At 46.3% G+C, this 15555-nt stretch overlaps 1 protein-coding gene across 1 annotated transcript in view; it reads right to left on the bottom strand.

The window, feature by feature from the left end:
* Positions 1-275: 275 nt before the first annotated feature.
* LOC131483324 (rho GTPase-activating protein 20-like) overlaps positions 276-15555 on the bottom strand; it is a 42079-nt gene continuing 26799 nt past the window's right edge. Inside the window, exons 16-32 of the mRNA XM_058681260.1 lie at positions 15387-15517; positions 14936-14996; positions 13786-13827; positions 12875-12916; positions 12693-12734; positions 8531-8572; positions 8167-8208; positions 7988-8029; positions 7806-7847; positions 6535-6576; positions 5806-5847; positions 3807-3848; positions 3628-3669; positions 3446-3487; positions 2354-2395; positions 1625-1666; positions 276-343 (exon numbers count right to left, since the gene is read on the bottom strand). Coding sequence (XP_058537243.1) covers positions 276-343; positions 1625-1666; positions 2354-2395; positions 3446-3487; positions 3628-3669; positions 3807-3848; positions 5806-5847; positions 6535-6576; positions 7806-7847; positions 7988-8029; positions 8167-8208; positions 8531-8572; positions 12693-12734; positions 12875-12916; positions 13786-13827; positions 14936-14996; positions 15387-15517 — 848 coding nt within the window. The remainder of the gene's footprint in view (positions 344-1624; positions 1667-2353; positions 2396-3445; positions 3488-3627; positions 3670-3806; positions 3849-5805; positions 5848-6534; positions 6577-7805; positions 7848-7987; positions 8030-8166; positions 8209-8530; positions 8573-12692; positions 12735-12874; positions 12917-13785; positions 13828-14935; positions 14997-15386; positions 15518-15555) is intronic.

Here is a 15555-nt window from a genome sequence, read left to right as displayed (position 1 = left end):
TCCTGAAAGGCTCCGGTAACACGCAGAGTGACTATTCAGTGGGCAGTTGTCCATGAAGAACAGAATAAGTAACTGGGTAATTGTAGGGTCTCAGTACAAATGCCAACAGGGCAGATCACGTCCAGAAAAATCTATCCCTCCTGGGAAGAGAGATTGAGGATGTCAAAGACATTGGTGGTAAAAAATCTAGACAAACTATAAAAACAAGAACCACAAGAGTGATGCCACACAATTGTGGTAGACATAAAAGCCTAGCTCAACCTTGGGGTCAGTGTTTATCGGGAAATCAAACTCTTTTCCATACCTGAGTCTGATGTCGAACCCATTGTGAAATTGAATATCTCTGTTGAAGAGAAATCAAAACAAAAATCTGAGTGTATTTTTCAGAAAAAAGACCCATATCCACATTTGGGACATCACAAATATTCATATACCAAGACATCACAGAATCCTATGGTGAGACTTAAGACATTTCCAAGGCTCCATGATAAAAAGCTTTTTCAAAGCATTCTATGAGAGTTTGACAGGGAGATGTCAACCACTTTGGGGCCACAACACTCACATACAAATAATTTTTGGAGATGGAATTCATTACTGATATTGCTTTGTGTTTTAAGAACTGACCCTGACACTTCCACAAAGAAAAGTAACAGGAAATTAGGGAACCTGGGAGGCAGATGAGTGCCCACTCAATGCTGTGGTGGATCAGCGATACAACAGGTGACTACTGCCTTGGTTTCCAGGACACAAAAACAACACTCCATCAAGAAATTGGTTTGCACTGCACAACTACAGGGAGTAAAACCAGGAGAGGAAGGCCGCCCAGAACACACGCCACTGAAACTATTTCTCTACCACTTTTGGAAAGTGGTTCCCCTGGGAGCCCTGGTTCTTATTTCCTACCTGAATCGGCACAAACAGCCAAATCGGTCACTTTGGTCGGGTCTGAAAGGAAACAAAACAACAATCCATCTCAGATTGCTTGCCTAAAACACACCCAAAGTGACATCTGCAAACAGCACCACACAGCGCTCCAAGAAGCTTGGCATCATGTTCCCGTGGCAGCCCTGGTTCTTATTTCCTACCTGAATCGGCACAAATAGCCAAATCGGTCACTTTGGACGGGTCTGAAAGGAAACAAAACAATCCATCTCAGATTGCTTGCCTAAAACACACCCAAAGTGACATCTGCAAACAGCACCACACAGCGCTCCAAAAAGCTTGGCATCATGTTCCCGTGGCAGCCCTGGTTCTTATTTCCTACCTGAATCGGCACAAACAGCCAAATCGGTCACTTTGGACGGGTCTGAAAGGAAACAACAATCCATCTCAGATTATTTGCGTAAAACACACCCGAAGTGACATCTGCAAACAGCACCACACAGCGCTCCAAAAAGCTTGGCATCATGTTCCCCTGGCAGCCCTGGTTCTTATTTCCTACCTGAATCGGCACAAATAGTCAAATCGGTCACTTTGGACGGGTCTGAAAGGAAACAAAACAATAATCCATCTCAGATTATTTGCCTAAAACACACCCAAAGTGACATCTGCAAACAGCACCACACAGCGCTCCAACAAGCTTGGCATCATGTTCCCGTGGAAAGCCCTGGTTCTTATTTCCTACCTGAATCGGCACAAATAGGCAAATCGGTCGCATTGGTCGGATCTGAAAGGAAACAAAACAACAATCCATCTCAGATTACTTGCATAAAACACACCCAAAGTGACATCTGCAAACAGCACCACACAGCGCTCCAAAAAGCTTGGCATCATGTTCCCGTGGCAGCCCTGGTTCTTATTTCCTACCTGAATCGGCACAAACAGCCAAATCGGTCACTTTGGACGGGTCTGAAAGGAAACAAAACAACAATCCATCTCAGATTATTTGCCTAAAACACACCCAAAGTGACATCTGCAAACAGCACCACACAGTGCTGCAACAAGCTTGGCATCATGTTCCCGTGGCTGCCCTGGTTCTTATTTCCTACCTGAATCGGCACAAACAGCCAAATCGGTTATTTTAGACGGGTCTGAAAGGAAACAAAACAACAATCCATCTCAGATTACTTGCCTAAAACACACCCAAAGTGACATCTGCAAACAGCACCACACAGCACTCCAACAAGCTTGGCATCATGTTCCCCTGGCAGCCCTGGTTCTTATTTCCTACCTGAATCGGCACAAATAGTCAAATCGGTCACTTTGGACGGGTCTGAAAGGAAACAAAACAATAATCCATCTCAGATTATTTGCCTAAAACACACCCAAAGTGACATCTGCAAACAGCACCACACAGCGCTCCAACAAGCTTGGCATCATGTTCCCGTGGAAAGCCCTGGTTCTTATTTCCTACCTGAATCGGCACAAATAGGCAAATCGGTCGCATTGGTCGGATCTGAAAGGAAACAAAACAACAATCCATCTCAGATTACTTGCATAAAACACACCCAAAGTGACATCTGCAAACAGCACCACACAGCGCTCCAAAAAGCTTGGCATCATGTTCCCGTGGCAGCCCTGGTTCTTATTTCCTACCTGAATCGGCACAAACAGCCAAATCGGTCACTTTGGACGGGTCTGAAAGGAAACAAAACAACAATCCATCTCAGATTATTTGCCTAAAACACACCCAAAGTGACATCTGCAAACAGCACCACACAGTGCTGCAACAAGCTTGGCATCATGTTCCCGTGGCTGCCCTGGTTCTTATTTCCTACCTGAATCGGCACAAACAGCCAAATCGGTTATTTTAGACGGGTCTGAAAGAAAACAAAACAACAATCCATCTCAGATTGCTTGCCTAAAACACACCCAAAGTGACATCTGCAAACAGCACCACACAGCACTCCAAAAAGCTTGGCATCATGTTCCCCTGGCAGCCCTGGTTCTTATTTCCTACCTGAATCGGCACAAACAGCCAAATCGGTCACTTTGGACGGGTCTGAAAGGAAACAAAACAACAATCCATCTCAGATTATTTGCCTAAAACACACCCAAAGTGACATCTGCAAACAGCACCACACAGTGCTGCAACAAGCTTGGCATCATGTTCCCGTGGCTGCCCTGGTTCTTATTTCCTACCTGAATCGGCACAAACAGCCAAATCGGTTATTTTAGACGGGTCTGAAAGGAAACAAAACAACAATCCATCTCAGATTACTTGCCTAAAACACACCCAAAGTGACATCCGCAAACAGCACCACACAGCGCTCCAAAAAGCTTGGCATCATGTTCCCCTGGCAGCCCTGGTTCTTATTTCCTACCTGAATCGGCACAAACAGCCAAATCGGTCACTTTGGACGGGTCTGAAAGGAAACAAAACAACAATCCATCTCAGATTACTTGCCTAAAACACACCCAAAGTGACATCCGCAAACAGCACCACACAGCACTCCAACAAGCTTGGCATCATGTTCCCCTGGCAGCCCTGGTTCTTATTTCCTACCTGAATCGGCACAAACAGTCAAATCGGTTATTTTAGACGGGTCTGAAAGGAAACAAAACAACAATCCATCTCAGATTACTTGCCTAAAACACACCCAAAGTGACATCTGCAAACAGCACCACACAGCGCTCCAACAAGCTTGGCATCATGTTCCCCTGGCAGCCCTGGTTCGTATTTCCTACCTGAATTGGCACAAATAGGCAAATCGGTTTCATTGGTCGGGTCTGAAAGGAAACAATACAATCCATCTCAGATTACTTGCCTAAAACACACCCAAAGTGACATCTGCAAACAGCACCACACAGCGCTCCAACAAGCTTGGCATCATGTTCCCGTGGCAGCCCTGGTTCTTATTTCCTACCTGAATCGGCACAAATAGGCAAATCGGTTTCACTGGTCGGGTCTGAAAGGAAACAAAACAACAATCCATCTCAGATTACTTGCCTAAAACACACCCAAAGTGACATCTGCAAACAGCACCACACAGCGCTCCAACAAGCTTGGCATCATGTTCCCCTGGCAGCCCTGGTTCTTATTTCCTACCTGAATCGGCACAAACAGCCAAATCGGTCACTTTGGACGGGTCTGAAAGGAAACAAAACAACAATCTATCTCAGATTATTTGCCTGAAACACACCCAAAGTGACATCTGCAAACAGCACCACACAGCGCTCCAACAAGCTTGGCATCATGTTCCCGTGGCAGCCCTGGTTCTTATTTCCTACCTGAATCGGCACAAATAGGCAAATCGGTCACTTTGGACGGGTCTGAAAGGAAACAAAACAACAATCCATCTCAGATTAATTGCCTAAAACACACCCAAAGTGACATCTGCAAACAGCACCACACAGCGCTCCAAAAAGCTTGGCATCATGTTCCCTGGCAGCCCTGGTTCTTATTTCCTACCTGAATCGGCACAAACAGCCAAATCGGTCACTTTGGACGGGTCTGAAAGGAAACAAAACAACAATCCATCTCAGATTACTTGCATAAAACACACCCAAAGTGACATCTGCAAACAGCACCACACAGCGCTCCAACAAGCTTGGCATCATGTTCCCCTGGCAGCCCTGGTTCTTATTTCCTACCTGAATCGGCACAAACAGCCAAATCGGTCACTTTGGACGGGTCTGAAAGGAAACAAAACAACAATCCATCTCAGATTACTTGCCTAAAACACACCCAAAGTGACATCTGCAAACAGCACCACACAGCGCTCCAACAAGCTTGGCATCATGTTCCCGTGGCAGCCCTGGTTCTTATTTCCTACCTGAATCGGCACAAACAGCCAAATCGGTCACTTTGGACGGGTCTGAAAGGAAACAAAACAACAATCCATCTCAGATTACTTGCCTAAAACACACCCAAAGTGACATCTGCAAACAGCACCACACAGCGCTCCAAAAAGCTTGGCATCATGTTCCCCTGGCAGCCCTGGTTCTTATTTCCTACCTGAATCGGCACAAACAGCCAAATCGGTCACTTTGGACGGGTCTGAAAGGAAACAAAACAACAATCCATCTCAGATTGCTTGCCTAAAACACACCCAAAGTGACATCTGCAAACAGCACCACACAGCGCTCCAACAAGCTTGGCATCATGTTCCCGTGGCAGCCCTGGTTCTTATTTCCTACCTGAATCGGCACAAATAGCCAAATCGGTCACTTTGGACGGGTCTGAAAGGAAACAAAACAATCCATCTCAGATTGCTTGCCTAAAACACACCCAAAGTGACATCTGCAAACAGCACCACACAGCGCTCCAAAAAGCTTGGCATCATGTTCCCGTGGCAGCCCTGGTTCTTATTTCCTACCTGAATCGGCACAAACAGCCAAATCGGTCACTTTGGACGGGTCTGAAAGGAAACAAAACAACAATCCATCTCAGATTATTTGCGTAAAACACACCCGAAGTGACATCTGCAAACAGCACCACACAGCGCTCCAAAAAGCTTGGCATCATGTTCCCCTGGCAGCCCTGGTTCTTATTTCCTACCTGAATCGGCACAAACAGCCAAATCGGTTATTTTAGACGGGTCTGAAAGGAAACAAAACAACAATCCATCTCAGATTACTTGCCTAAAACACACCCAAAGTGACATCTGCAAACAGCACCACACAGCACTCCAACAAGCTTGGCATCATGTTCCCCTGGCAGCCCTGGTTCTTATTTCCTACCTGAATCGGCACAAATAGTCAAATCGGTCACTTTGGACGGGTCTGAAAGGAAACAAAACAATAATCCATCTCAGATTATTTGCCTAAAACACACCCAAAGTGACATCTGCAAACAGCACCACACAGCGCTCCAACAAGCTTGGCATCATGTTCCCGTGGAAAGCCCTGGTTCTTATTTCCTACCTGAATCGGCACAAATAGGCAAATCGGTCGCATTGGTCGGATCTGAAAGGAAACAAAACAACAATCCATCTCAGATTACTTGCATAAAACACACCCAAAGTGACATCTGCAAACAGCACCACACAGCGCTCCAAAAAGCTTGGCATCATGTTCCCGTGGCAGCCCTGGTTCTTATTTCCTACCTGAATCGGCACAAACAGCCAAATCGGTCACTTTGGACGGGTCTGAAAGGAAACAAAACAACAATCCATCTCAGATTATTTGCCTAAAACACACCCAAAGTGACATCTGCAAACAGCACCACACAGTGCTGCAACAAGCTTGGCATCATGTTCCCGTGGCTGCCCTGGTTCTTATTTCCTACCTGAATCGGCACAAACAGCCAAATCGGTTATTTTAGACGGGTCTGAAAGGAAACAAAACAACAATCCATCTCAGATTACTTGCCTAAAACACACCCAAAGTGACATCTGCAAACAGCACCACACAGCACTCCAACAAGCTTGGCATCATGTTCCCCTGGCAGCCCTGGTTCTTATTTCCTACCTGAATCGGCACAAATAGTCAAATCGGTCACTTTGGACGGGTCTGAAAGGAAACAAAACAATAATCCATCTCAGATTATTTGCCTAAAACACACCCAAAGTGACATCTGCAAACAGCACCACACAGCGCTCCAACAAGCTTGGCATCATGTTCCCGTGGAAAGCCCTGGTTCTTATTTCCTACCTGAATCGGCACAAATAGGCAAATCGGTCGCATTGGTCGGATCTGAAAGGAAACAAAACAACAATCCATCTCAGATTACTTGCATAAAACACACCCAAAGTGACATCTGCAAACAGCACCACACAGCGCTCCAAAAAGCTTGGCATCATGTTCCCGTGGCAGCCCTGGTTCTTATTTCCTACCTGAATCGGCACAAACAGCCAAATCGGTCACTTTGGACGGGTCTGAAAGGAAACAAAACAATCCATCTCAGATTATTTGCCTAAAACACACCCAAAGTGACATCTGCAAACAGCACCACACAGTGCTGCAACAAGCTTGGCATCATGTTCCCGTGGCTGCCCTGGTTCTTATTTCCTACCTGAATCGGCACAAACAGCCAAATCGGTTATTTTAGACGGGTCTGAAAGGAAACAAAACAACAATCCATCTCAGATTGCTTGCCTAAAACACACCCAAAGTGACATCTGCAAACAGCACCACACAGCACTCCAAAAAGCTTGGCATCATGTTCCCGTGGCTGCCCTGGTTCTTATTTCCTACCTGAATCGGCACAAACAGCCAAATCGGTCACTTTGGACGGGTCTGAAAGGAAACAAAACAACAATCCATCTCAGATTATTTGCATAAAACACACCCAAAGTGACATCTGCAAACAGCACCACACAGTGCTGCAACAAGCTTGGCATCATGTTCCCGTGGCTGCCCTGGTTCTTATTTCCTACCTGAATCGGCACAAACAGCCAAATCGGTTATTTTAGACGGGTCTGAAAGGAAACAAAACAACAATCCATCTCAGATTACTTGCCTAAAACACACCCAAAGTGACATCCGCAAACAGCACCACACAGCGCTCCAAAAAGCTTGGCATCATGTTCCCCTGGCAGCCCTGGTTCTTATTTCCTACCTGAATCGGCACAAACAGCCAAATCGGTCACTTTGGACGGGTCTGAAAGGAAACAAAACAACAATCAATCTCAGATTGCTTGCATAAAACACACCCAAAGTGACATCTGCAAACAGCACCACACAGTGCTCCAACACGCTTGGCATCATGTTCCCCTGGCAGCCCTGGTTCTTATTTCCTACCTGAATCGGCACAAACAGCCAAATCGGTCACTTTGGACGGGTCTGAAAGGAAACAAAACAACAATCCATCTCAGATTACTTGCCTAAAACACACCCAAAGTGACATCCGCAAACAGCACCACACAGCACTCCAACAAGCTTGGCATCATGTTCCCCTGGCAGCCCTGGTTCTTATTTCCTACCTGAATCGGCACAAACAGTCAAATCGGTTATTTTAGACGGGTCTGAAAGGAAACAAAACAACAATCCATCTCAGATTACTTGCCTAAAACACACCCAAAGTGACATCTGCAAACAGCACCACACAGCGCTCCAACAAGCTTGGCATCATGTTCCCCTGGCAGCCCTGGTTCGTATTTCCTACCTGAATTGGCACAAATAGGCAAATCGGTTTCATTGGTCGGGTCTGAAAGGAAACAATACAATCCATCTCAGATTACTTGCCTAAAACACACCCAAAGTGACATCTGCAAACAGCACCACACAGCGCTCCAACAAGCTTGGCATCATGTTCCCGTGGCAGCCCTGGTTCTTATTTCCTACCTGAATCGGCACAAATAGGCAAATCGGTTTCACTGGTCGGGTCTGAAAGGAAACAAAACAACAATCCATCTCAGATTACTTGCCTAAAACACACCCAAAGTGACATCTGCAAACAGCACCACACAGCGCTCCAACAAGCTTGGCATCATGTTCCCCTGGCAGCCCTGGTTCTTATTTCCTACCTGAATCGGCACAAACAGCCAAATCGGTCACTTTGGACGGGTCTGAAAGGAAACAAAACAACAATCTATCTCAGATTATTTGCCTGAAACACACCCAAAGTGACATCTGCAAACAGCACCACACAGCGCTCCAACAAGCTTGGCATCATGTTCCCGTGGCAGCCCTGGTTCTTATTTCCTACCTGAATCGGCACAAATAGGCAAATCAGTTGCATTGGACAGGTCTGAAAGGAAACAAAACAACAATCCATCTCAGATTGCTTGCCTAAAACACACCCAAAGTGACATCTGCAAACAGCACCACACAGCGCTCCAACAAGCTTGGCATCATGTTCCCCTTGCAGCCCTGGTTCTTATTTCCTACCTGAATCGGCACAAATAGGCAAATCGGTCACTTTGGACGGGTCTGAAAGGAAACAAAACAACAATCCATCTCAGATTAATTGCCTAAAACACACCCAAAGTGACATCTGCAAACAGCACCACACAGCGCTCCAACAAGCTTGGCATCATGTTCCCCTGGCAGCCCTGGTTCTTATTTCCTACCTGAATCGGCACAAACAGCCAAATCGGTCACTTTGGACGGGTCTGAAAGGAAACAAAACAACAATCCATCTCAGATTACTTGCCTAAAACACACCCAAAGTGACATCTGCAAACAGCACCACACAGCGCTCCAACAAGCTTGGCATCATGTTCCCGTGGCAGCCCTGGTTCTTATTTCCTACCTGAATCGGCACAAACAGCCAAATCGGTCACTTTGGACGGGTCTGAAAGGAAACAAAACAACAATCCATCTCAGATTACTTGCCTAAAACACACCCAAAGTGACATCTGCAAACAGCACCACACAGCGCTCCAAAAAGCTTGGCATCATGTTCCCCTGGCAGCCCTGGTTCTTATTTCCTACCTGAATCGGCACAAACAGCCAAATCGGTCACTTTGGACGGGTCTGAAAGGAAACAAAACAACAATCCATCTCAGATTGCTTGCATAAAACACACCCAAAGTGACATCTGCAAACAGCACCACACAGCACTCCAAAAAGCTTGGCATCATGTTCCCCTGGCAGCCCTGGTTCTTATTTCCTACCTGAATCGGCACAAACAGCCAAATCGGTCACTTTGGACGGGTCTGAAAGGAAACAAAACAACAATCCATCTCAGATTACTTGCCTAAAACACACCCAAAGTGACATCTGCAAACAGCACCACACAGCGCTCCAACACGCTTGGCATCATGTTCCCGTGGCAGCCCTGGTTCTTATTTCCTACCTGAATCGGCACAAACAGCCAAATCGGTCACTTTGGACAAGTCTGAAAGGAAACAACAATCCATCTCAGATTATTTGCCTAAAACACACCCAAAGTGACATCTGCAAACAGCACCACACAGCGCTCCAACAAGCTTGGCATCATGTTCCCCTGGCAGCCCTGGTTCTTATTTCCTACCTGAATCGGCACAAACAGTCAAATCGGTCACTTTGGACGGGTCTGAAAGGAAACAAAACAACAATCCATCTCAGATTATTTGCCTAAAACACACCCAAAGTGACATCTGCAAACAGCACCACACAGCACTCCAAAAAGCTTGGCATCATGTTCCCGTGGCAGCCCTGGTTCTTATTTCCTACCTGAATCGGCACAAACAGCCAAATCGGTCACTTTGGACGGGTCTGAAAGGAAACAAAACAACAATCTATCTCAGATTATTTGCCTAAAACACACCCAAAGTGACATCTGCAAACAGCACCACACAGCGCTCCAACAAGCTTGGCATCATGTTCCCCTGGCAGCCCTGGTTCTTATTTCCTACCTGAATCGGCACAAATAGGCAAATCGGTCACTTTGGACGGGTCTGAAAGGAAACAAAACAACAATCCATCTCAGATTAATTGCCTAAAACACACCCAAAGTGACATCTGCAAACAGCACCACACAGCGCTCCAACACGCTTGGCATCATGTTCCCTGGCAGCCCTGGTTCTTATTTCCTACCTGAATCGGCACAAATAGCCAAATCGGTCACTTTGGACGGGTCTGAAAGGAAACAAAACAACAATCCATCTCAGATTACTTGCCTAAAACACACCCAAAGTGACATCTGCAAACAGCACCACACAGCGCTGCAACAAGCTTGGCATCATGTTCCCGTGGCAGCCCTGGTTCTTATTTCCTACCTGAATCGGCACAAACAGCCAAATCGGTCACTTTGGACGGGTCTGAAAGGAAACAAAACAACAATCCATCTCAGATTACTTGCCTAAAACACACCCAAAGTGACATCTGCAAACAGCACCACACAGCGCTCCAAAAAGCTTGGCATCATGTTCCCCTGGCAGCCCTGGTTCTTATTTCCTACCTGAATCGGCACAAACAGCCAAATCGGTCATTTTGGACGGGTCTGAAAGGAAACAAAACAACAATCCATCTCAGATTATTTGCCTAAAACACACCCAAAGTGACATCTGCAAACAGCACCACACAGCGCTCCAACACGCTTGGCATCATGTTCCCCTGGCAGCCCTGGTTCTTATTTCCTACCTGAATCGGCACAAACAGCCAAATCGGTCACTTTGGTCGGGTCTGAAAGGAAACAAAACAACAATCCATCTCAGATTACTTGCCTAAAACACACCCAAAGTGACATCTGCAAACAGCACCACACAGCGCTCCAACAAGCTTGGCATCATGTTCCCCTGGCAGCCCTGGTTCTTATTTCCTACCTGAATCGGCACAAACAGCCAAATCGGTCACTTTGGACGGGTCTGAAAGGAAACAAAACAACAATCCATCTCAGATTGCTTGCATAAAACACACCCAAAGTGACATCTGCAAACAGCACCACACAGTGCTCCAACAAGCTTGGCATCATGTTCCCCTGGCAGCCCTGGTTCTTATTTCCTACCTGAATCGGCACAAACAGCCAAATCGGTCACTTTGGAAGGGTCTGAAAGGAAACAAAACAACAATCCATCTCAGATTGCTTGCCTAAAACACACCCAAAGTGACATCTGCAAACAACAACACACAGGCTCACACATCTTCCTGCTCCATCTTTGATAGTGAGACCCGTGAGATGTCTGAGGCACATTCACAAAGAGTGCGTGCAGTGCCTCCTAGGGGAACAGGGTGGCTCCATGTCACCCAGACGGGGCCAAGGCACTTCAGATGCCACTGCGATCTGCTCACTGCCACCAAGAGCCAGCAAACAAAGCCCCATTGGCCGCGACAATGCATGAGTTGGATGTACCCTCAAGCACACAATGCCATGCAGCATAGAAGGATGGCAACCAGATCACACTGTGTCTGAGCAAAGCTAAGTGCCCTGCACATTGTGTCAGAGGGCGTCCAACTGGTCCATGGACGAGGTCTCCCATGTGTCCTTAGTCTCAGTGCAATTGCACATCCCATGGATGGAACTCAGGCCATCTCCAAGGACACAGGGAGCTGTTGAGGTCAGGTCCTGAAATGGTACTGACCAGGAGAGGGGATTAACAAACATTGCTATGGGCACCCTTGAGTCACACCAGGGAAAGGCACAGTTGGCAGAGGTGTCCCCAACAAGCTCCAGCTTGGCATCATGTTCCCGTGGCAGCCCTGGTTCTAATTTCCTACCTGAATCGGCACAAACAGCCAAATCGGTTATTTTAGACGGGTCTGAAAGGAAACAAAACAACAATCCATCTCAGATTGCTTGCCTAAAACACACCCAAAGTGACATCTGCAAACAGCACCACACAGCGCTCCAACAAGCTTGGCATCATGTTCCCCTGGCAGCCCTGGTTCTTATTTCCTACCTGAATCGGCACAAACAGCCAAATCGGTCACTTTGGACGGGTCTGAAAGGAAACAAAACAATAATCCATCTCAGATTATTTGCCTAAAACACACCCAAAGTGACATCTGCAAACAGCACCACACAGCGCTCCAACACGCTTGGCATCATGTTCCCGTGGCAGCCCTGGTTCTTATTTCCTACCTGAATCGGCACAAACAGCCAAATCGGTTGCATTGGACTGGTCTGAAAGGAAACAAAACAACAATCCATCTCAGATTACTTGCCTAAAACACACCCAAAGTGACATCTGCAAACAGCACCACACAGCACTCCAAAAAGCTTGGCATCATGTTCCCGTGGCAGCCCTGGTTCTTATTTCCTACCTGAATCGGCACAAACAGCCAAATCGGTCACTTTGGACGGGTCTGAAAGGAAACAAAACAACAATCCATCTCAGATTGCTTGCATAAAACACACCCAAAGTGACATCTGCAAACAGCACCACACAGCGCTCCAACAAGCTTGGCATCATGTTCCCCTGGCAGCCCTGGTTCTTATTTCCTACCTGAATCGGCACAAATAGGCAAATCGGTTGCATTGGTCGGATCTGAAAGGAAACAAAACAACAATCCATCTCAGATTACTTGCATAAAACACACCCAAAGTGACATCTGCAAACAGCACCACACAGCGCTCCAACAAGCTTGGCATCATGTTCCCCTGGCAGCCCTGGTTCTTATTTCCTACCTGAATTGGCACAAATAGGCAAATCGGTCACTTTGGACGGGTCTGAAAGGAAACAAAACAACAATCCATCTCAGATTGCTTGCCTAAAACACACCCAAAGTGACATCTGCAAACAGCACCACACAGCACTCCAAAAAGCTTGGCATCATGTTCCCCTGGCAGCCCTGGTTCTTATTTCCTACCTGAATCGGCACAAACAGCCAAATCGGTCACTTTGGACGGGTCTGAAAGGAAACAAAACAACAATCCATCTCAGATTGCTTGCCTAAAACACACCCAAAGTGACATCTGCAAACAGCACCACACAGCGCTCCAAAAAGCTTGGCATCATGTTCCCGTGGCAGCCCTGGTTCTTATTTCCTACCTGAATTGGCACAAACAGCCAAATCGGTCACTTTGGACGGGTCTGAAAGGAAACAAAACAACAATCCATCTCAGATTGCTTGCCTAAAACACACCCAAAGTGACATCTGCAAACAGCACCACACAGCACTCCAACAAGCTTGGCATCATGTTCCCCTGGCAGCCCTGGTTCTTATTTCCTACCTGAATCGGCACAAACAGCCAAATCGGTCACTTTGGACGGGTCTGAAAGGAAACAAAACAACAATCCATCTCAGATTGCTTGCATAAAACACACCCAAAGTGACATCTGCAAACAGCACCACACAGCGCTCCAACACGCTTGGCATCATGTTCCCCTGGCAGCCCTGGTTCTTATTTCCTACCTGAATCGGCACAAACAGCCAAATCGGTTATTTTAGACGGGTCTGAAAGGAAACAAAACAACAATCCATCTCAGATTGCTTGCCTAAAACACACCCAAAGTGACATCTGCAAACAGCACCATACAGTGCTCCAACAAGCTTGGCATCATGTTCCCGTGGAAAGCCCTGGTTCTTATTTCCTACCTGAATCGGCACAAATAGGCAAATCGGTTATTTTAGACGGGTCTGAAAGGAAACAAAACAATCCATCTCAGATTACTTGCCTAAAACACACCCAAAGTGACATCTGCAAACAACAACACACAGGCTCACACATCTTCCTGCTCCATCTTTGATAGTGAGACCCGTGAGATGTCTGAGGCACATTCACAAAGAGTGCGTGCAGTGCCTCCTAGGGGAACAGGGTGGCTCCATGTCCCCCAGACTCGGCCAAGGTACTTGTCCTGTTCAACTTCTCTTCCTATGTTGGATTCTCTATTGGGGTTCTTGAGTGTTAGGGGACTTTCTGGCTTCATTGCCTTTCAAATCAGACCAAGTTTGAACTCCACCCAGCCATCATTCTCTCCTGCCAGGCACCCCTTGGCCTTTCTTAGGCATCTTTAGGGTAGCATTAAGCACTGCCCGATGAGGAGACGGGGTGGAAAGATAGGTTTAAGGATAGAGCTACACCAGTGATTTATGGCAACCTCTTTGAGTTTCGGTCCTGACACTGGCTGCTGTGTGCATGGCTCTCCCGTTGCATGAGGCTGTTGATGAGTTGAGGAGAGCAAGAGCTGAAGCATACAGGGGAGTTCGTACTTGGACTTCCTAGTTGTGTTCCTATTTGGTGTTGACATTGTAGTTAAATAAACTGAACAGGTTGCGACTAAATAAATTTAGATCTGAGAATTGCATCGGTAATCTTATATTATAGCAGCATAATTGAATGTAGCAAAGACAGAAAAAATGCAAATGCCCTTCCAAATGTGAGTGGCTAAAACTGTGGCACATACACTCCCTAGAATATTGTTAAGGTGTTGAAAAGAATGAAGTCATATCGCTAGCGACTAAGTGTTCCTAATTATGGACCATTTTGTTCAGTGAAATAAGTGAAATATCAATGAGCAATACCATATTTTCTATCTAATAGTAAGAATTCAACTTCTAATTGGAATGTATGGTGTCTAGAAAATGGAGAATTTAATATCCAGATATGAGGACTCAATGCAACATGCATCCCAGTTTCCAAACTAAAAATGAACTCTCAATGTAATTTTGAATATATCTACATAATGGGATGAAGTCTGAAAAACTGTTACAGCAATGTCGCTGTGGACATACACAGCAGACAGACTGAACGGTACCGCTTCCTGAACGGTGGTGACATTACGGGGAAAATCCATCGGGGCATGATTCTTTGGGGGGGGGGTAAAGTCAGAATATAAGGAATTACGTAGTACATTTATAAAATAAAGATTAAAAAAAACACCAGCTGTGCCAAAACGTGGTCTTGGAATTTGGCTTTTCTCTTTTCCTTGACCAACACACTTCTACATGGAGTCCTCAGAGGGAAACCAGATGTTCGCATGGTAGCTGTCTACCCACAAAGCACTAGCTGTGCCAAACCCTGTGCTCTTGGAATTCATGCAATGGGGACTTTTCTCTCCCGCAGAACTCCATCCTTCCTGCACAGGCACAGAGCATTTCAAGAACATAACATTCAGCTCAGTCTAACGCCTGCATGAAGTAGCTCCGTACATCAGTGTCTCAACAAGGCACAGACCATGAAAATTATTCTAAGTCACCATGCCCTGGGCATCCTGCTCCAACTCAGGAGCACAGGGTGCAGAGGCCTTATGGCTGGTAATGAGCTCCTCTTTGAGCTCTTTTTCCATACCTTTCGGTGGTTCAACCTCGAGAGAATCAGGCTCGATGTCTGTGGAAGGAAAAGCAGAGCAAAGTCATCTTAATATA

Source organism: Ochotona princeps, chromosome 25 (assembly GCF_030435755.1).
Source record: "Ochotona princeps isolate mOchPri1 chromosome 25, mOchPri1.hap1, whole genome shotgun sequence".
NCBI lineage: Eukaryota > Metazoa > Chordata > Mammalia > Lagomorpha > Ochotonidae > Ochotona > Ochotona princeps.
Note: the sequence above shows the minus strand (reverse complement) of the source record. Positions and strands in the feature narration are given on the sequence as shown.